Here is a 21,386-nt window from a genome sequence, read left to right on the forward strand (position 1 = left end):
ATGCCACAACCTGAGGGGCAGTGAGTGACCGACACACAAACACAAATATATCCAGACATTGTGTTAAATGTTTATATATATATATATATATATATATATATATATATATATATATATATATATATATATATATAATATATATATTTTATTTGTATATTTTGTATATGCTTTGGCAACATTGTTTCAAAAACTTTCATGACAATAAAGCCCCTTTGAATTGAATTGAATTGAATTGAGAGAGAGAGAGAGAGAGAGAGAGAGAGACAGTCTGTGGACTCTTTTAAAAAAGGCCTTAAAACCCATCTTTTTAGAAAAGCCTTTTATGGCTAATAGTATTATTCTAATGTTTCTGTTTTTATTCTGTTCTGCATTGTAGCACTTTGAGGTCATTGAATTGATGTAAAGTGCGTTATAAATAAAATGTATTATTATTATTAGAGAGAAGCAGAGCTCTCTCACCGTATCTGCTGAGGGATTTGGTGAACGTCGAGGAGTTGGAGATGTTGTAGGCGGAGTTCTGCTTAGGGACCAATGCGATCGCTGACCCATCTGTTACCTAGACAACAGGGAGAGAGACAGATTGACACTGATTATTACTGACACAGATACATCAGGCATTCAGCACTGGCACCAATATCTCATCAAGATACTGATAACTATATATTGTAAAACTGTCATTTTGTTTGAAAGCAAAAATATAATTATATTGTAAAACACTTTTTTAAAAACATGTAAACATAAAAAATATAAACTTAAATATAAAAGATTCTTGTGACTTATAATTTGAATTTCTAAATATTAAAGCACGAACATGTACAAATCTATCTTGTTAAATTGCAATTTTTTAAACACGAAAATGTTAAATTCTTTAATGTTAAATTTGTAACAATAAATATGTAAATTCTAGATTCTAAATTCTAGAGCTTTTTTGCGAGCACAGAATTATAATGTCGCTCATAATCTCAGTTGTAAGCCATACATTTTAAATAAATTCTATATTGTAAAATGGATATGTTCTAAATTGCATTGCTATATCTTTTCTGACCGATCCGACTTACGAAAGCTACGAAAAGTCCCATAGACTTTAATTTAGGGAGTCAAAACTTTTATACAATAACTCGAATAGAGCATTTAACTATCTATCGCTAGCAAAGCCTATCAACTACCTAAGGACATGCTAATTCATGCTAGCAATGTGTTAAAACATGATAAACATACAATCAATCAATCAATCAATCAATCAATCAATCAATCAATCAGACAATCAGACAATCCGTCCATCCATCCATCTATCTATCTATCTATCTTCTGAAAGACTGCATTGCCTTCAAAACCTATAAAATTAAAGCTTTTAATACTTCTTCAAACTTTCTGGTCAGGAAACAACGTCTTGTTACTTTTTAAATCTAGTTTTATTTTAACTTGTCATCATGAAAATGTAAAATTCTTCTGTTCAATTTGTACATTTGTAAAGATAAACATCTAAAATCTAGATTATTTTTTGTGTAACGCATATTTATGTTAGTCATCAGCCATAACAAGAATAATGATTAGTTATCAATATCTATATCACTGCATCTCTACTGATCAGCGCTGCTTTTGTGCTTATGTTTTGTGAAGTGTTGCTATGGTTACTTGATCGTGCGCTATGTGTTAAAATGCTTCAATTGTTACCAAGTAACCTGCTGAGGGGTTGCCATGGTTACTGGGCAGCGGGGTGTAGAGGTGTTGCCATAGTAACCGGGCAGAAGATGTGCAGCTGCGGTTACCTGATAGTGTGCCAGTGTGTTGAGACGCTTCCAGTCGTTGTCGATCTTAGTGGTGACGTCCTCGTCCTGGAGAATGATGCGAGCCATGCGACCCTGCCGCCACTCTGATCACAGAAACACACATCAGCAAAAAATCATTCTATGTTATCTAGCTAATCTACACATTTAGCTGGTTATTCATGATCATTTGCTGGTGGGTCAAAGTCAACCTGAATTGTAACCAGGGCTGTGTTTCCCGTATAACACCCGTATAACAGGGCTGTGTTTCCCGTATAACACCGAAACTCGTGCTGCACTACCAGAGTACGATGCATCGCTGAAGAAATCCACTAGCGAGTCACGACTGTCTCCCGAAACCGTATTGTCGCAAATTTGTCGTTCAACCACGTTGGTTAATGATGTCACGCAGGTGTTGGAGTAATAATAACTTTCTTTAATGAATCTGTTTGAGATCGAATTAATGCGAGATGTTTTGCTATAAATTATTGATATGGCATCTGAGGAGTAATTCTAATATTTTGCTTTATTTACAGATTGAATCATAGACTCGTTCTTACGCACTAGAGCACATTCACACTCTTCAAAAACGTTTCTTTAAATCTCTAAACAAACTAAAAGATGTAAATGACATTAGTATGTATTGTAAATAACAGAAAAAGATTGCACTGAATGTCCGCTTGCTTATTTTGCTCAAGATAATTATTATTGAGACCAAATGTCATGCAAACAAGAAGCTCTTTTAACCACAGCTCGAGATCTGTCGCTCCAAACACACAACTTTGTGAACAACAATGTTCGTTGCAACGATGGATTCTGGAACCACCGACTCGTTGAACTATGATAACGTCAGAACTTGCGGACATAGTTGGCAAACGATGCTTTTGGGAAACACACCCCTGATCGATATTCCAGCACTCGTTATTTCCGTACCGAGATCCATGTCTCCGACTTTCGGCCGCTGCGAGTACGGTGTGCCTTTAAACACGGCGTCCAGCAGCTTCTCTTTGACCTGTGTGATGGTGTCGCAGTTCAGGCATTTAACGGTGACCTCCACGCCGTTCTCGTTCTCTGGGTTAATGCAGTGCAGCGTCTGCAGACACAACAGAGGATTAAACACATCACACAAACACCACACTGAAACAAAGCACAGCTGAATAAAATTATAGTGTTTAAAGTGCCCCTATTATGCAATTTTAAAGGTTCCTAATGTTGTTTTGGCGTCTCCTACAAAAGGTTTACATGCATCAAAGATCAAAAACACTTTAATTCTCTCATAATCTCCACTGCAGCATCAGCTCTTTTCTCTCAGTGTCTGAAACGCTTCGATCGAAGATTCAGTCTCTCTAAACTCCGCCTGCTCTGAGAGCTGCTCTGCTCTGATTGGTCAGAGGGCTCAGTCTGCTCTGATTGGTCAGAAAGCAAACGCTCATTATCATATCTGAATCTCAGCTCTTGATCACAGTGATACGAACAGTAACGATGGCGTGGGTTTTACCGTATCAATCTCATCAAAGTGGATTTGCTTTGTCAGCAGAAAACAGCGACTTCTCGACACGAACCAAACTCTTCCAGTCTCAGATAAACTACAGTGATTGAGGGCGGAGCTAGGAGACGCTGTTCAGCCAATCAAGAGCATTATGCAAATGAGTTGCAAACCTACGCAGGATCAGCAGGAAGTGAGACTGGAATTACTGACGACTCGTTTCAGTTCAGAATCACTTCTTTTTTTTGGGAGACAAAAACTCCATTTATCTGCACTGAACTTTGAAACTTTGCAGAGGTTTTGCATTCACAAACAGCTCTAATACACACTACATGAAAGAGCATATCCAAAAAAGTATGTAAGGGGCACTTTAAATCTTATAACAAACAATACAGACAATTATGACAAGATGTAGTTTGTGTTTCTGATGCATTCAGAACCACTGACCAGTGTTTTGTAGTCGATCTGCTGTCGGATTAGTTTGTCCTCACTGAGGGAGTATCTGGCCTCTCCGGTGATGGCGTCGATCGGACCCTTTTCCATCTGCTGCTTTATAGCACAATACAGCATGAAGAGAGGCTCGCCTGCACACTCCTGGACAGATAATAGAGCGTGAGATTAGACCTCAGAATAACACACTCAAAGAGAAGCACTTGAATATTCAAGGGTCAGATAAAAGACATTTTCTCGTCCTAAAATAGTCCTAAAACAGACTCTGATAACACCTGGAGGAGCTGTAACCAGCCGATTCATGCTTTTGCTTGTAAATCAGGACCGAATTAGGTCAATTAATCCTTCAGTTTCTCCATTTCATCCTGGCAAAAGCATCATGCCAGTTTGAGTAATATTAATAGCGAACGGCCCACAACACGAGATTCCTTCATTTTGTGAGAATTTAATAAGTGTTCATGCATATTTAAAATTGTATGTGTCTAAAATACTTTCCTTTTCCCCAATGCACTTTCCACGGCTATCGACTAAAAAACATCCCAGTTTATATTGGAAAAGTCTTGAAAAACGTGAACGCCAGGACAATCTGAGGACGCGTCCCAAATCACATCAATTTCTGGTCCTGTGGGCCGTTATAGCTAAAGTGTCTCCATAACTGTGTGATCGAGGAAGTTTTCCAGCATTGGATAACAGTGTCTGCAGGCTCTATTCTTCCAATTTCACCAATAGTGGTCATTTTCTCCACTTTACCCAATGATTGACACTTGTGGATATATTTGTACTCGTCCCTGTCGCTCTCATTTTGCCCATTTCACAGCACTCCTCCGCTCTCATGTCACGATGTCATATACCGCTTTAATTATTTATCGTATATGTCGCACATCTCCAGCCACTTTCTCTCACTAATAATAAAAAAGCCCAAATTTTATCAAAACTTTTAAAGTTCAATAACTTCTGAATCAATGATGTCTCTGGTGTATTTGGTTTCTGATTACATACATATGCAGGTGTAGCAATACTGACATTATGTAAAATATGTACATGCACAGTAAAAGTAAAGTATTCGCACAACGAAAACATTCAGTCACAGGCGATCCACACTCCAATCCAGAAGGGCGCGCGGTAATGCAACGCTGTTTTCTACCAGTAAAAAGTGCAGAAGAAGAAGAAGAAGAGACGATCGCTCGATATGTTTACATTTCTCAACCAGTGTTTCAACTGCTGAAAGATATCAATAAACCAGCTTGAGAATAATATCTCACGTAGCATTACATGTACCTCAGGCATTTAGTGACGACAGCAGGTTAGACCGCTAGAGGAATAAACTCTAGAGAGAAGCATTTCATATATGCACTATATTAGCATATTCATTATATTTACTTAACCTGTTAGTAATGTCTTGATTGTTTATTGTATGTTTAAATAAATTTGTCATAAAAACAAGTTATGACAGCCACTGTGTAAATGATCATATTTCAAAAATTAATTGGAGTTCAAATTTAGCTCTAAAATTAGATTTAGAAGTTAATGCAAAACCTGCCTTATGTGCAATTTAAAGTACTTTTTTTGAGTGTTTATTATATCTAAAAATAAATAGCAACTGAATTTAATAATTTGGGCTCTGTTGTTAATTCTAACCTTTAATTTTACAGTAATGTGTAATTAAGTCCCTATAGTATACAGCATTTTTTTATCCTTTAGAAAATTAATTACCGGTATAATAGAATTTATTAAAAACACACACATTTGTTAAAAAAATAGTTTAAAAGAAGCAATTTTGTGTTTATTTTTCTCCCCCTGCTGTACCGAACCGTGATGTTTGTGTACCGTTACATCCCTAGTATTCAGTAATATTATCAATTTAACTGGACTGACACTCAATGATCACTTAAGTAAAAACGCAATCAAACGGCTTGTTTCAAACTCTAATGTCTGGAAGAGCTAATGTGCAACTCCTACAAAAATAAATAAGATAAAACACAGAATCCTGTGACTCCCGGGAGCGTCAGCCGTGTAAAAGCGACTGTTTAGACGTGGAAATGAGCGTCGGGGCGCGTGAACAGACCCGAGGCGCACACACGAGCGATGGAGGGTTAATAGAAGGCTAATGACTGTGGAGGAGAGCGGCAGAAACACTTCAGAGCGTGATAGGTGTCAAACAGCCAATCACACGCCTCTCTCTCTCCGTTTCACTCACTCTCTTCCTCCTACACACATTCCCTGGCTTTCATCATTCACAACTGCTGCTCTTCTCGTCTCCGTCTCACTAATTTGATCATCATCTTCGTTCTGCCAGTCTCCTGAGAGTTTGTCTCTGATATCTGACGCAAATGTTCCCAACGAGAACGCAGAACACACCACAAAGTTGTGTAAGGCAACATATTTCAAATTTTACTTTCTTACAGGTTATGTGTGATATTTTTTTTTGTGTAACTGCTTTTAAAACACTGATTTGTTTGTTTGAGAAGCTGATTCAACCAATGATGAGAGTCTGAAGGCCGGACTATCGGTGTGACTGACCAATGGCAGAAGGGGGGTGTGTTCAGGAAAACAGTTTGAAAGTAAGCCACATTATTAATATTAAAGAGGCCATATTATGCCCTTTTACAATGTCTTGATTTAGTTTTTGGGCTCTACTAGAACAGGTTTTAAAGCTTGAATGTTTAAAAAACAAACTTTTCCCATATTTGACATTTCTGCAGCTTTCAGTAACGCTCTGTTTAGTTCCTGTCTCTATGAAGCCCCTCCTTTTGAAAAGCAAACTGTGCTCTGATTGGCCGGCTGGATCAGTGTGTTGTGATTGGTCGAGCGCTTCGAGGGTGTTTGGGAAATGTCCCGCCCCTTCCCATAACCGCCATTTTAACACACTACTAACTAACTCAACCAGGCCCCGCCCCTTTATTCTGCGTATTAATTATATAAATGAGGAATATTGTGACGTGTTCGTTCCCAGAAGAAAATCAAGACCACAATGGAGTTCAGAAACACTGACACTGATATATAGGATAATTCCTACTGGAGGCACTTTGTGCTTTGCAACATTAGAAAGACAAACATAGAAAAAATCAGAATAGATCCTCTTTAAATGAACACCACTTCATGCAGTCTTAAAAAGCTCATGGCTAATTACCCAAAGTAATTAAACTGCATTAGACTCAGACAACTTTAATCAGCAGAGCTCACGCTCTCAGGTGAAAACACCGAACGACAAACAGCGGCTCGTGATCCTGCTGGATGTTTGTTGTCTCTTGTGTCCCTCACTGGGACCCGTAGCGTGAAGGTTTGGCCCATCCATATGCTGGCCCTGCCACACTGGGCTCATTAGCACAGGGGATAATTAAACACACAGCTGTTAATGAGCAGCAGGAGACGACACACACACACACACACACACACACCCACTCTCGCGCCTTTGTGTGTTTATGGAAGCGCTTTATATTAATGCAGGTTTTTAAAGATAGCAATAAGGAACTTCCCCAGGTGGACTGATAAACTACATCTGTCTGTCTTGTATTGAATCTCAGGATGCAGCAACAAACCCAAGGAGAAATAATAATTCAACAGCCAGAGCAACACGATGGAGCGCTGCATGTGTCTGGACTTAAAATATGAAATCAAAAATCATAGTATTTATTCATTTGCTCTCAAGACACTGTTCAAAAACAGCTGAAGTGGTTTGCTGGTTTCAGTCATAGTCATTTAATCATTAGCCGCGTTTCCATTACCCTTCAAATTGGGCGAATTGAAATTGCGAATTGAAAACACGGCCAATGGAAACACTTCAATTTAACAAAAACTCCCATTTAACGCAAAAACGTTTTTACGCTCACATGCGGAGGTTTTTCAGGGTATTCAAAAAATAAATATTAAAGTCACCTGACGCGTATGTTTGGACACAATATGATACAGAGTTCTTTATTAAGTTCATAAAAGACAAAAGAATTACAGGAATACTGGATTCTAAACCTCAAAGAAATGCCACAATCAAGACCTCGAAGCAGAAGTGAGTGAGAAACACCCAGAAACTCCTCATATGAGCCGCTCTCGAGTATAAGGGTCTTTCCTTGCCATTAATGATTGTGTAACACACACACACACACGGCTCCTTGGATTAATAATAATGGCCAGTGCGGCGGCTGGGATATACATAAACCTACCAACATCCGTCGCCATGATGTTTGGAATGACTTATAGCGAGAGGAAAAAAATAAGTTTTAGTCGCATAACATCAGTTAATGGAAACGCTGTCATTTCGCAATAGTTTTTTTGTTGACATTTAGAAAAAAAAACGCAAAAGTTTTAAGCAAATCTGTAATGGAAACGCACCCAGTGTCTGCTGATAAAAATGTATTTACTTTGATCAATATTTTGTCATGCCAAATAATATATACACTACTGCTCAAAAGTTTGTAGTCTGTAAGATTTTTTTATGCATCTCATCTGCTCACAAAAGGCTGCATTTATTTGATCAAAAATACAGTACAAATTATGAAATATTATTACAATTTAAAATAAGTGGTTTCTTTGTTAAAATGTAATTTATTCCTGTGATCAAAGTTGAATTTTCAGCATCATTACTCCAGACTTCAGTGTCACATGATCCTTTAGAAATCAGTATAATATGATGATTTGATGATCAGGAATCATTTATGATTATTATCAATGTTGAGACTAGTTTTTTGTGACAACTAAATAATTTTTCTAGGATTCTTCGATGAAAAGAAGAGCATTTATTTGAAATAGAAACATTAGAAATGTCTTTACTGTCACTTTTGATCAATTTAAGGCGTCTTTGCTGAATAAAAGTATTAATTTCTTTCCCAAAAATCTTTTGAACAGTAGTTAATCTTAAAGTCCCTATGTAGTTAATAATTTTAAACTTAAAACTCATCTTTGATCACCAAAATTACATATTTAAACTTTTTTCTAGAAAAAAAATGTCTTCATGTCTTAAAATATCTTGAATGTAACTCGACATCCTTGCCTCATTTAGTATGCGTGGTTCTATGAATATGCAAATGAGCCCCGCCTCCACTCACTCACACAGCTCAGAGATCCACTTTTTGACGATCACACGTTGATCTGATTGGTTACAAGGTAGTTTGTGACGTCAGAAACACCAGCGATTTCAAAGTGTGTTTTTGAGACTGTCTTTGGTTCACTGCAGTTTTAAGGAGAAAATACTCAGCAATGCTGTCGACTCATGAATTTACACATGGTAAATCAGACCAGACTGACCAGCAAACACCCTTGAGCTCTCTTTTTATAGCGAATAACATCGTTTAAGATGCACGGAAATACAGTCATTCATTCCAGTTCCTTCCACTTACCTTAAGAAACTTGTAGAGGAGGAAAGTAAACCAGTTTGTTAGCATCTTCTCAGCCACAGATTCAGTCCTGAGGGGGAACACAGTAAAAAATAAATGTCAAGGATTTATTTACTTGGGTGTGGGAGTCCCTGAGGGAACCTTTAAGAGCAGAGAGATGCTTTGAAGGCTTCTTCATTTCACAATTTCCCAAGCCTCACAACAAGAAAAACAGCCATTCTGATAACCAACATCTTTGGGGGGGATGTTGTATTAAACTCCCATTTGACATCAAAGTGCGGCGGCCGAATTATTCCAGCAGCGACGGTGAACGCAGCTCGGGGAAAAACCTTCAAAGCACACACGCTAATAATTTAGCATTAACAACAAACCAAAGCGCTGCTCTGTTCCCTCGCAAAGCAAACCCCTAAACTTCATTAAGAAAACACCAATTAAAAATATTCTGTATCTTCTGTCATTAAATAGAAACCTGGCGCACAATAACAACCCTCCGAAAAAAATCCCTCAGAATGAGGCTAATTACACGGCTTGGTAATTAACGGACCTTATTAGCGCTAATCTGCTCACGGCGTGCGAGAGGAGGCGTAGACGAGGAGTCTGCTGAAATATGTTTGTTTTTACCATCTCTGCTGAATTATTCACTCGCTCTGATGCCAAGACAGATGCAGAGGAGAACGATACGGCACCAGAAACACAGACTGTGAGGAGTTATAAAAAACGGAGAATATTGGGCTGGAAACGTTCCTGGAGGGGTGAAAGATTGAGATTTGACTGCTCACATGTATTTGATCTTTAGGTGATGTTTGTCATGTCAGAGAATGAGAGAAACTGAGAAGCTCCTGCGAAATTAAATCAGTCTGAAGACGAGAGATCAGTGCGACAGAATAAGCATTTCTGACAGATTCACTGTCCATAGTGCGATACTGTTGACACACATGCATATGGCTTAGGTATCAATCACAAAACATGTCAAGAACACGACCTGCCCATAATTTTTCCAATAATTTTCCACTTTTCCAATAATAATTAATAATAATAAAATAAATAAATAAATGGGTTAACCTAAATAAACAAATAATAATAATAAAAGTTTTAGCTAAATAACTAACTAACTAACTAAATAATAATAATGATAAATGGGATAGGGGAAAAATAATAAATCAAATAATAATGATAAATTGTTAAGGGAAATAAATCTATAAATAACTAATAATAATAATGATAATAATGTTAAATGGTTCAGTAAAATAAATAAATAAAAAATGGTTAAGCAAAATAATAATAAATGGGTTAAGCTAAATAAACAAAAATAATAATAAATGGTTAAGTGAAATAAATAAATAAATAATGGGATAGGGTAAATTAATAAATAACAATAATAAATGGGTTAAATAAAGTAAATAAATAAATACATACATAATAAAAATGGTTAAGTTAAATAATAATAAAAATGTTATTAATAATAAATATTTAGGTTAATGATAAAAACAAATACAATTATTTTAAAAATTATATTTTGTTTCAAGAAAATGGAGCCAATGCTAAAGAATCTTAATGGTCCTAAAAATAGATATGATGAAATCATTTGAGAAATCGTTGCTGTGTTTTTGTGATATTGATGTAAGATATTCATGCATGTTCTGGACTAAAGTCATAAACTCCTCCGACTCTCACACTCAATCTCTCATCAAACCTCAGCTGGTCTCGTCACGTCTTCATCTCGTTCCGCAGGGAACGTGTGTGTGTTCAGGTGTGTAATATCATCTGACAGAAACAGAGGGATGAAACACCGACGACCACGAAAGGGCAAAGCCTGGAAACGGGGGGATGGAGAGCGAATGAGTGACGGGAGAATAAAGTGACCTCTAGAAGTCAAACTCAAGTCCATTAACAGGTGCGACGTGGGAACTGGATCGTGAGGTGAGATGGGGACCTTCGCAACAGGAGTTTGGGGCGGTTCTTGCTCTCCAGTTTTTACGTTTAATTTAACTATTTTTGATTTTTATGAAACTAATTAAAAAATGATGTGCTACCATTGTATGTGCTAGAAATGATTATTAAGCAATTGTTAACAACATCAGTAAAAAAAATTAGGGCTGTGAAACGATTAATCGCATCCAAAATAAAAGTTTGTGTTTACATGATATATGTGTGTGTACTGTGTATAATTATTTTGTATAAATACACACACACACCTATATATTTAATAAATATTTGCTTATATATACTGTATGTATATATATATATATATATATATATATATATATATATATATATAATTTGTATTATATATAAATAATATTTTTTTCTTAAATATATACATGTGTGTGTGTGTATTTATATATACAAAATAATTATACACAGTACACACACATATATCATGTAAACAAACTTTTATTTTGGATGCGATTAAACGTTTCACAGCCCTAAAAAATATATCTTTTTATATCTAATTATAATACAGAAGGATCTCTAGATATCATTAAAATGTCTAGATGTGGCTCAGTAAGTACGAAAGAACATTTGAAAGAACAATAATGATGTGCCCCGATGAAACATAAAACACTGCAATATTCCATACAAAACTAAAGCTGCGTTTCCAGTGAAAATCCCGCTGGATTTCATCCTCTGAATTTAAGCTTCATAAAGCCTGAACCTCGTCGTCGGTCCATCTGTCGTATTTTTTTAAACTCCATTGTTGATTCAAATAGTAAACAACTATAAAACGCACTGGTCCGCAACAGATGATATGCTGTGTGGAGTCAACCAATCAAGATGCGGCATGAACTCAACCAATCAAGATGCGGCATGAACTCAACCAATCAAGATGCGGCATGAGCAGGGACTCTCAGAGGGGGAAATATTTACCCAGAACTTCATTTAGAGCCTGGTTTCTGCGGTGGAAACACACAAGTGCCAGCCCAAAGTCCCTAGTTCCTGCGGTGGAAACACGGCTTTACAAAAGCGTGAGGGTGAAGTGAGACGGCGCACCTTCTCAGCAGGAGTTTGGGGTGGTTCTTGCTCTCCAGGTTCTTGTCGATGAGGTCGGACAGCAGCTGTTTCAGGACGCCGGTGGCGTACTCCATCTCTCCCTGCAGGGCGCTCATGATGAGAGACGCCACGTTCCCCCGGTCCCGCATGGAGAACGAGCGCTGAGCCTCTAACGTGCGGATGAACGTCAGCAGAAAGTGCTTCTTATTCAAGAGCTGCCCGAACAGAGTCAGAGACTTCTCCACGTTTGCCGGCACCTGAGAGAGAGAAACACTGCCATCAGATCAAAACATCTAGTCTAGTCACGCTTATTTATATTGCAATTTAGATCATACAGAGCGTTTCAAAGCAGCTTTGCGGTAATAGCAGGAAAATAACAGCTTAATGTTGCAAAATACATCAATTACGAAACCGAATCATTTCAGCTGTAAAGCAGCTCTACAGAAGACAATAGTGTTATTTATTATTCGGTATTTATTCAATTCAGTTCAATAACTGTCCATAAGGTTGAGGTGAAAACAAATTAAAAATAAATAATAATAATCATCATCATCATGATAATAAAATATGTTAGGATAGATAAATAAATTAAATAAATAATAATATTTAAATAAATAAACAAATATTATTAATAATAGATGGGTTAGGATAAATAAAAATACAATAATAAAACAAATAATAATAATCAATGGTTGTTTAGGTAACCATGATTAAGGTAAGTTAAGGTAAACAAAATAAAGTAAAGGTTTAGGATAAATACAGAAATAAACAAATAACTAACTAACTAAATAAATGGATAGGGTAGGGTAAATAATTCATAATAAACCGACAAAACCGAAAAAGTTTATCAATTATAAAACAAACTCACATTCAGCTGTAAAGCAGTTCTACAGAAGACAATAGTGTCATTATCAAATCATGACGATTACTCAATGCGTCTTTTAAACCCCAACTACACAAGCCTAAGGTGACGAACCCAAACCCCATCAGGTGACTGTTAAAGCCTGGGTTAAACCTGTCCGCATGTACCTCCATCTCCTTCAGCACAGGATGGTCCTCTATTCCTGGGAAAAGCACTCTCATGGCATACGTGCGGTAATCCAGGAACGGTATTCCAGCTCCATCCAGATCCTGAGTCAACTCATGGATATCGGTCTGCAGCTCCGCAAACGCTGGAAACAGAGTCGGAGAAACCATCAATCTCGGTGCAAAGTAGAAGAAAACAGGTTTCTTGAATTCTAATAAGACATTCAGTCAGTCAGAAGTAGTTTATTAGATTATTAACATGCTTAAACATGCAACATGCTTTCCTTCCCAAGCGTCCGATCCCGTCTGTCACTCGCCTAATCAATCTGGATGTTGTGGTTATTTATTGCCACTTTTTATTCATCCTGGAGGACGCCTCATCACTTATCAGTGACCCGTCACTCTAACCTCCCGCTATCCATCTCTTTTATCCTCTCTTCCCTGTCCTCATCCCTCTCTCCGTGTCTGGAGACAGACAAGGTCGTCACCTCAGGCCCGACAGAGACAGATAATGGGCGACTCGTCTCACGCCCTTGTGACCACGGAGGGAATGAGACGGGCGTTCAGTGCGCGCGCGCGTGTGTGTGTGTATGATAAATGATGTGTGTGTTGTGAGGTCATCGCTAACAGGAGACCGGAGAAAACAAAGCTAATCAGAGAGAGACGGCGAAGAGCAAACAGAAGAGAAAGATAAAATTGAACTCAATTGAAAAGGATTGAAGGAGAGTGATGAGATGGAGAGAACAAACAAATAATGAAAGAGAACAAGAGGACGGATAAAGAGCAAATAAAAAAAGAACAAAGAGCCAAAGGAAATATTAAAGAAAGAGTGAAAGGAAGTGCAGAAGAAAAAAAGTAAGAAAGGTGTGAAAGAACAAAAGTAACAGAGCAAAAGAAAAGCAAAAGTAGTGAAAGAACAAAAGAAAGCTCATTAAAAGAGTGCAAAAGAAAGTGTGAAATTGCGCAAAAAATAGAAAGCACAAAGGAAACACAAAAGAAAGAGTGAAAGTATCAAAAAGTACGATAAAGCATAAAAAAGGTTGAAAAAACGCAAAAGAGTGAAAGCATGAAAGCACAAAAGAAAGTGTGAATGAAATAAAGAGCAAAAGAAAGCATGAAAAATGAGAGCGAAGAAGGAAAGAAAGAGCAAAAGGACAAAGAAAGAGCGAAAGCATAAAAAAGAAAGTGCAAAAAAGCATTAAAGAAAGCAGAAAAGTATGAAAGAGTGTAAAAGCAGGAAAGAAAGCATGAATGAGTGAGGGAGCGAAAGAATGTTTGAAGGCATGAAAAAAAAGTGTACAAGAATGCTGGAAAGAAAGAACAGAGACAGAAAGAGAAAAAAAGAAAGACAAAGAGAGAAAGAAAGAGAGAAAGAAAGAAAGAGAAGGCAAGAGAGAAAGAAAGAGACGAAGAGAGATTGAAAGAAAGAGAGAAAGAGAAAGAGAGAAAGAGAAAGAAAGAAAGAGAAGGTAAGAGAGAAAGAAAGAAAGAGACAAAGAGAGATAGAAAGAAAGAAAGAGAGAAAGAAAGAGAAGGCAAGAGAGAAAGAAAGAGACAAAGAGAGATAGAAAGAAAGAGAGAAAGAAAGAAAGAGAAAGCAAAAGAGAAAGAAAGAAAGAGACAAAGAGAGATAGAAAGAAAGAAAGAGAGAAAGAAAAAAGAGAGAAAGAAAGAAAGAGAAGGCAAGAGAGAAAGAAAGAAAGAGACAAAGAGAGATAGAAAGAAAGAGAGAAAGAAAAAAGAGAGAAAGAAAGAAAGAAAGAGAAGGCAAGAGAGAAAGAAAGAAAGAGACAAAGAGAGATAGAAAGAAAGAAAGAGAAAGAAAGAAAGAGTGTTTTACCCTCTTTGCACTCCAGGGCGACTCTGGACTCCAGGTTGTGCATCTGGAGCTGGAGTCTCTTGAGCGTTCGATCCGCGTCCCGGGATTTGCGCTTGTATGCGATGAGGATGATGATGATGACGAGCAGCAGAAGGCCTCCTCCTCCCCCGATCCCGATGATGGCGGGAAGAGTCAGCAAGCTGTCGGAGTAGATCTGCAGCGTTCCTGGAGAGTAGCGGAAACCTCCGGCCAGGATCTGCGCGACACACACACACACACATGCGATGATTGACAGGTGGCAAAGTGGTCAGTGCAGGAAAACAGGAATTTTCTTTTTCTTATGTAATAATAATACAGTTTGATAAAATGTCCTTTACAAGTCTGCAAAGAGTAGTTATTGAAACTAAACAGCAAAAACAGTTCAGAAATCATGAGGTCATGAACATCAAAAACAGCTCCTCATTTCATATGCATTCATTCATTTCATATGCAAAAAGGTCAGCCAATCATGACAGAGCTCATTTACATATGAAAGAGCAGCTTGTTTAAAGTCAGCATGAAACAGAATTTGCGTTAGTCTTTTGTATTGTGATGTTTATGAAACAGCTTCTGGAACAAGAACAAATGGCTTGATTGTGTCTGTGGGGAATTGATTGGATGGTTGTGGTTTGCTATTGGCTGATCTCATGTGAGTGACAGGTTATAGCCCTGCCCTCGTCATCAGAGAAGAGAAGAGATCCTGCTAGAGGAAGTTATTCTGATTCAAGACTATGAGGAACATGAATTTAAAACAATAATGCTGTGCACAGATAAATCATTTATAATAAACCCTGCAATATTCCATACAAAACAAGAACTGTCAAGAGTGATTTCATGGTGACATTAATTGTAAATGTCAGAGCAAGTGGGAAAATGGTCATAAAAACTAAACTATGACTGTTTTTGTTGCAAAAAACCAAGACTATCATTAAAAGTAGACTACAATATAGGACAAAATGTGCTAAAAATTACGTTTTATCCCACAATCCCATTGTGAAAGCACCTCAGCACCGCATTAATCCTCACTGCTTAAATAAAGCTGCATCTTAATAATGTAGATCACACTTGACCGGGTTTAATAGGGTTTAATGGGGTCAGACAGGCTAGTGTGAAGTCTTGTACTGAGTAAACTGAGCTAAACGGGGTCTCTCGCTGTCACCGATTCAATATGGGTCATAATATATGGGTCGAGGACACACATGTGGGTCAAAGCGTCGCTGTCGTTCCCCGTCTCACACAGAAAGAGAGCAGACAGCTTGGGAAAAAACATCGGAGCAATGTTTTAATAATTCTGCCATACAAAATATAATTTCACTCTCATGTTCAGCAAATAAAGACAGCTATTTAAAGAAGAAAATGACTACATGTAAATACAGATCTGCTTCTCATATTCTTTGCAAACTCAGCGTAAATAAATACAACGAATCCCCCAGAGAGCAACGACAGAAACTCCCATCAGTAATCCGATGCTGAGAAACAGGCACTGAGAGAGAAGAATGAGAGGAAGAGCCACGAACGAGACGGTGTGATAGTCGTGGGAAAGAGCAGAAGAAGAGAAGGGAATCATCACATCTGTACTAGGGATGCTCATATTGACCGTTTAACCGAAAGTAACATTTTTAACACCACCAGTTAAACGGTTTCAAAGTTAAAAGGTGTTTTTATTTATTTATTTTTTTAGTTTGCTGCATAGTTACATAAATGCTATAAAAAAAATACTACATAGCCTATATTTGTTAACTCACGGGGTGCGTCGACAAGCACGACCACACGTCCTACAGACATATATCACTGAGCAAGCACAATGAAGCGAGCGAAAAGAAGTGTGTGGGACCATTTCGACAGAAAGAGCGACAAAGTTACTTGTAAAATATGCTACGCGCTATTAAAATACAGCAGTAGTGCAAGTACAATGCAAGATCACTGGCGAAGCAAACCAAGCGCTTCCCAAAGCTGGCCACTCTAGCGAGACGTTATCTCTGTGTTCCCGGGATATCTGTGCCATCGGAGACCCAGACTAACCCAGCATCTTTTTTTTAAATAACAACTAGACAAGGTGTGGATTGAGGTAGGCCTGCTATTTTTATTTGACGAAATAACTTAGTCTGAGGGAAAACAAATTGCCGGTTTTTCAAAGCTTCGAACAGATTCAGTGTTCTCTTTTAGTCATAATGTGTGAATTATTTAAGTTAAAAAAATATATTTAGAGTAGGTCTATTGTATGTTTTGCTCTGTTGTCACTGTCAGAGATGCTGCAGGGGAGTGAACATGTGATGTGAATCCAGGTTCTGTTGTTGATCTGCTCTGTATGCTGCTGTTTGCACGTTAATTTTTAACATTTTACTGAACTCGTGAATTTTTCTTGGGGTACTTTTAACGGGTCACAGACACTCGTCAATTTTATTTTTATTTAATGCCAATTCAATATTATAATCTTATCAGTTAACGGTTAATACTCAGATAACGAGCGGCGGTTGTCGGTCGGGAAAATGAACCGTAATCTGTACTGACACACACTTACGGTCACTTTATGTTGGCCGGTGAGATCTGGCCATTCACACAGCAGCTGCGTCTCTGACACGGTCAACACACACGGTTTGTCACTGATGAGGACGGTGTAGTTCAGCCTGTTGTTCCCAGCGGCTGACGGGATCAGATTCCTGCCCTGAAACACAATACACACTTCTTTATTATTATCATCTTGTCATGTACAGAAGATCATCCAAAAATACTCTACCAGTGTTTCCAATGTAAGATTCTTTAGGTTAAAACTGTATTCTCTTATCCCAGTTTATTGTTCATTGACTGCTATTATTATGCCATTTATTAGTTTATCTTCCCCAAAAGTGTAAACATTGAGTTTCCCTTTAACCATCTAAACATTGATCCGCTCAGATCCGTCAATCTCTTTTCTGCTCAACCTACAGTGCGAGATGTTTGCCATTATATATTTAAAACAATAATATCTTAGTAAAAACCTAAAGTAATATTGACAAACTATATCTCATTTGAAAGCTTACAATCTCTAGTTTGCTAAAATAAATTACAGAGGAGCAGTAATTTATCAATTTGCAACAAGAATATTTCATATTCATTAGGAGTGTTTAGGCCTTTATTTTGAAATGGCAATAAACATAAAAAATCATGAAAAATTGGTAGAAACCTCGGTTTGTTTTAATGCCAAGAGTTCAAAAGATAACACCAATTCAATTTTATGAGAAAAAAAGGTCTGAAAATGTTTTAAATATAAAGAAAAATATGATGGATTCTCGATTTGTGATGCGTCTGCGAGCTATAACGCACATATGTGCTTTTTATGCATTTATTAGAGGTTGAATTCAAATCAAATACTGCCAAACCACCCATACTATTTTTGAATAGGATGTCTACTTCATAAATCGTACGAAAATTATGGAAATTCATAGTTCAGATCACTCAAAACATATATGAATATGGAGGCGCCCTTATACGGGCAGTAATGGAGTCTGGTGTTCACCTAGTGAAAAAGTTTGGTACTGCACCCAAATAAAATCGTACTGAAAGCTCATTTTTTGAGATATCAACCTATAATTTGGAACAACTTGTTCAGATTTTTCATTTTCTTGCAGTTTTAGAGTAAAATAATTTTTTTAATATATATATATTTTATATAAATAATTATATTTTTACATTGCATATGTTCATAAACTCAAACTTATATAACTTTTTTCTGTTTCACTCATAATTTGTACACTTCTCCAAAAATCTGGCAAATGTCATCTTTAAAATGTAGCAGGTGGAGAGTTTGGGGCATGGCTAAAATAAAATATTAATATTAAATGAGAAACGTAAAATGATTAAAAATGTTGCCTGACATAAAAACAAGTTCAAGTGGTAGTCCTAAAATTACTTCAACTCAAACGGAACTAAAGATAAATTAAAGCTAAATAGATTTTTTTTAAATAAATTAAAATTACCAAAACATAAACTAAAAAGCTAATTAAAAATATGAATAATATAATAGTATATAAATACTAAAATAACACTTTTGTGAACCAGGATGGTTCAATTCCTCATGATTTCCATTCGTCTGTGCATATGATGCATTCACTCAACACACACTTCCTCTCTCAGTCCACGGGGTTTATGGGATGGCAAAACCCACAGGCAGAAGCATGCAGAAATATTTACATGCTTCATTTAGAGACGTGTGATACTGAAGGGCTCCATTTAACATGAAGACTCAACTCATATTGCATTTACCCAGAAGGTTTTGCATGAGAAATTAAATTGCGCAGATAATCTGATGCATGTCATTTTTCTGAAATTGTTTAACGCGGTGCATGAAGTGAGAGACGGGACCAAAACACCACAGCACCTGCATTTCAATGAACTCGATTTTTAAAGTAAAAAGGGAGAGGCGTTTCCTATTAAAAAAACCTGCTGTCTTAATGGCATTGGTGTGATTGTGAATGGTTTCCAGGGTGTTGCTATGCAGTTTCAAGTCTGTAGAGTTGAAACTGTAGAGAAGAATATCTCTTTGATTAACTCATGGCTTTGCTTCTTTAGAAGGGCTTCATTATCCCCCCGGAGCCGCGTGGAGCACTTTTATGATGGACAGATGCACTTTTATGATGGACAGATGCACTTTTATGATGGACAGATGCACTTTTATGATGGATAAATACACTTTGATGGACAGATGCACTTTTATGATGGAAAGATGCACTTTTATGATGGACAGATGCACTTTTATGATGGATAAATACACTTTTATGATGGATAAATACACTTTTATGATGGAAAGATGCACTTTTATGATGGACAGATGCACTTTTATGATGGACAGATGCACTTTTATGATGGATAGATGCACTTTTATGATGGATAGATGCACTTTTATGATGGAAAGATGCACTTTTATGATGGATAGATGCACTTTTATGATGGATAGATGCACTTTTATGATGAATAGATGCACTTTTATGATGGAAAGATGCACTTTTATGATGGATAGATGCACTTTTATGATGGATAGATGCACTTCTATGATGGACAGATGCACTTTTATGATGGAAAGATGCACTTTTATGATGGAAAGATGCACTTTTATGATGGATAGATGCACTTTTATGATGGATAGATGCACTTTTATGATGGACAGATGCACTTTTATGATGGAAAGATGCACTTTTATGATGGAAAGATGCACTTTTATGATGGACAGATGCACTTTTATGATGGATAGATGCACTTTTATGATGGATAGATGCACTTTTATGATGGAAAGATGCACTTTTATGATGGATAGATGCACTTTTATGATGGATAGATGCACTTTTATGATGAATAGATGCACTTTTATGATGGAAAGATGCACTTTTATGATGGAAAGATGCACTTTTATGATGGATAGATGCACTTTTATGATGGACAGATGCACTTTTATGATGGATAGATGCAGTTTTATGATGGAAAGATGCACTTATGATGGATAGATGCACTTTTATGATGGACAGATGCACTTTTATGATGGATAGATGCACTTTTATGATGGACAGATGCACTTTTATGATGGACAGATGCACTTTTATGATGGAAAGATGCACTTTTATGATGGATAGGATAGATGCACATGGATAATGCACTTTTATGGACTTCAAAATAAAACGGCCATTCACTGCCATTATAAAGCTTGGAAGAGCCAGTGTATTTTTTTTATATAACTCTGATTGTATTCGTCTAAAAGAAGAATATCATATACACTTAGGATGACTTGAGGGTGAGTAAATCATAGGCTAATTTTTTAGCAAGTGTCATGAGATCCCGCAGTATCTCGCACCCTTACCTTGAGTATGAGAGGAGAACCGGGTTTGAGCTCCTGCATGGATGGGCCGAAGGGTTCAAACACAGGATCGGGATAGAAACTGAAGGTCTCGTTCACCACCAGGAGCGTCTGAACGTTATCCATCACGAATCCGATCTCATCCGGCCCGCTGCCCACCTCTGAGAAACCTCTTTCAGAACCGGCCACGGACGGCACCAGACACACCATCACAGTGTTATTCAGCACAGTACAGTTCTATGTGTGTGTGTGTGTGTGTGTGTGTGTGTGAGAGAGAGAGAGAGAGAGAGAGAGAGAGAGAGAGAGAGAGAATTAGAAGTTTAACAAACCTTTATTTCAAATACATTTCACAGTATATTTAAATTACAATATGCATAAATATTAAGAGCAACCCCAACTCACAAGAAATGTGCAAAAACCAAATCACCTTCAAATACAGAGCACAGTCTCATTGCACCTCACAATACCTTCAAAAGTAATAAGGTCATCCATATGCTTGTAATAAGCAAAATCAATAAATATTCTTGCTTGCAATATGTTTGAAAAAATAGCAACTACATTCTGCTCCAAATTTTATATAGCCAATGCACTGCTTCTGTTATTTAACGAGAGAGAGAGAGAGAGAGCGAGGAGAGAGAGAGAGAGCGAGAGAGAGAGA

General features: G+C 37.2%; 1 protein-coding gene across 1 annotated transcript in view; it reads right to left on the reverse strand.

Moving 5' to 3' along the window:
- plxna1b (plexin A1b) overlaps window positions 1-21,386 on the reverse strand; it is a 142,927-nt gene that overhangs the window by 11,069 nt on the left and 110,472 nt on the right. Inside the window, exons 17-26 of the mRNA XM_077245611.1 lie at window positions 20,732-20,965; window positions 17,426-17,569; window positions 14,887-15,121; window positions 13,050-13,192; window positions 12,021-12,277; window positions 9,033-9,099; window positions 3,700-3,846; window positions 2,700-2,859; window positions 1,770-1,873; window positions 460-556 (exon numbers count right to left, since the gene is read on the reverse strand). Of these exons, the coding sequence (XP_077101726.1) occupies window positions 460-556; window positions 1,770-1,873; window positions 2,700-2,859; window positions 3,700-3,846; window positions 9,033-9,099; window positions 12,021-12,277; window positions 13,050-13,192; window positions 14,887-15,121; window positions 17,426-17,569; window positions 20,732-20,965 (1,588 nt within the window). The remainder of the gene's footprint in view (window positions 1-459; window positions 557-1,769; window positions 1,874-2,699; window positions 2,860-3,699; window positions 3,847-9,032; window positions 9,100-12,020; window positions 12,278-13,049; window positions 13,193-14,886; window positions 15,122-17,425; window positions 17,570-20,731; window positions 20,966-21,386) is intronic.

This window comes from Siphateles boraxobius, unplaced genomic scaffold (genome assembly GCF_051911475.1).
Source record: "Siphateles boraxobius isolate OS27281-9 unplaced genomic scaffold, OSU_SipBor_1 27, whole genome shotgun sequence".
Lineage (NCBI taxonomy): Eukaryota > Metazoa > Chordata > Actinopteri > Cypriniformes > Leuciscidae > Siphateles > Siphateles boraxobius.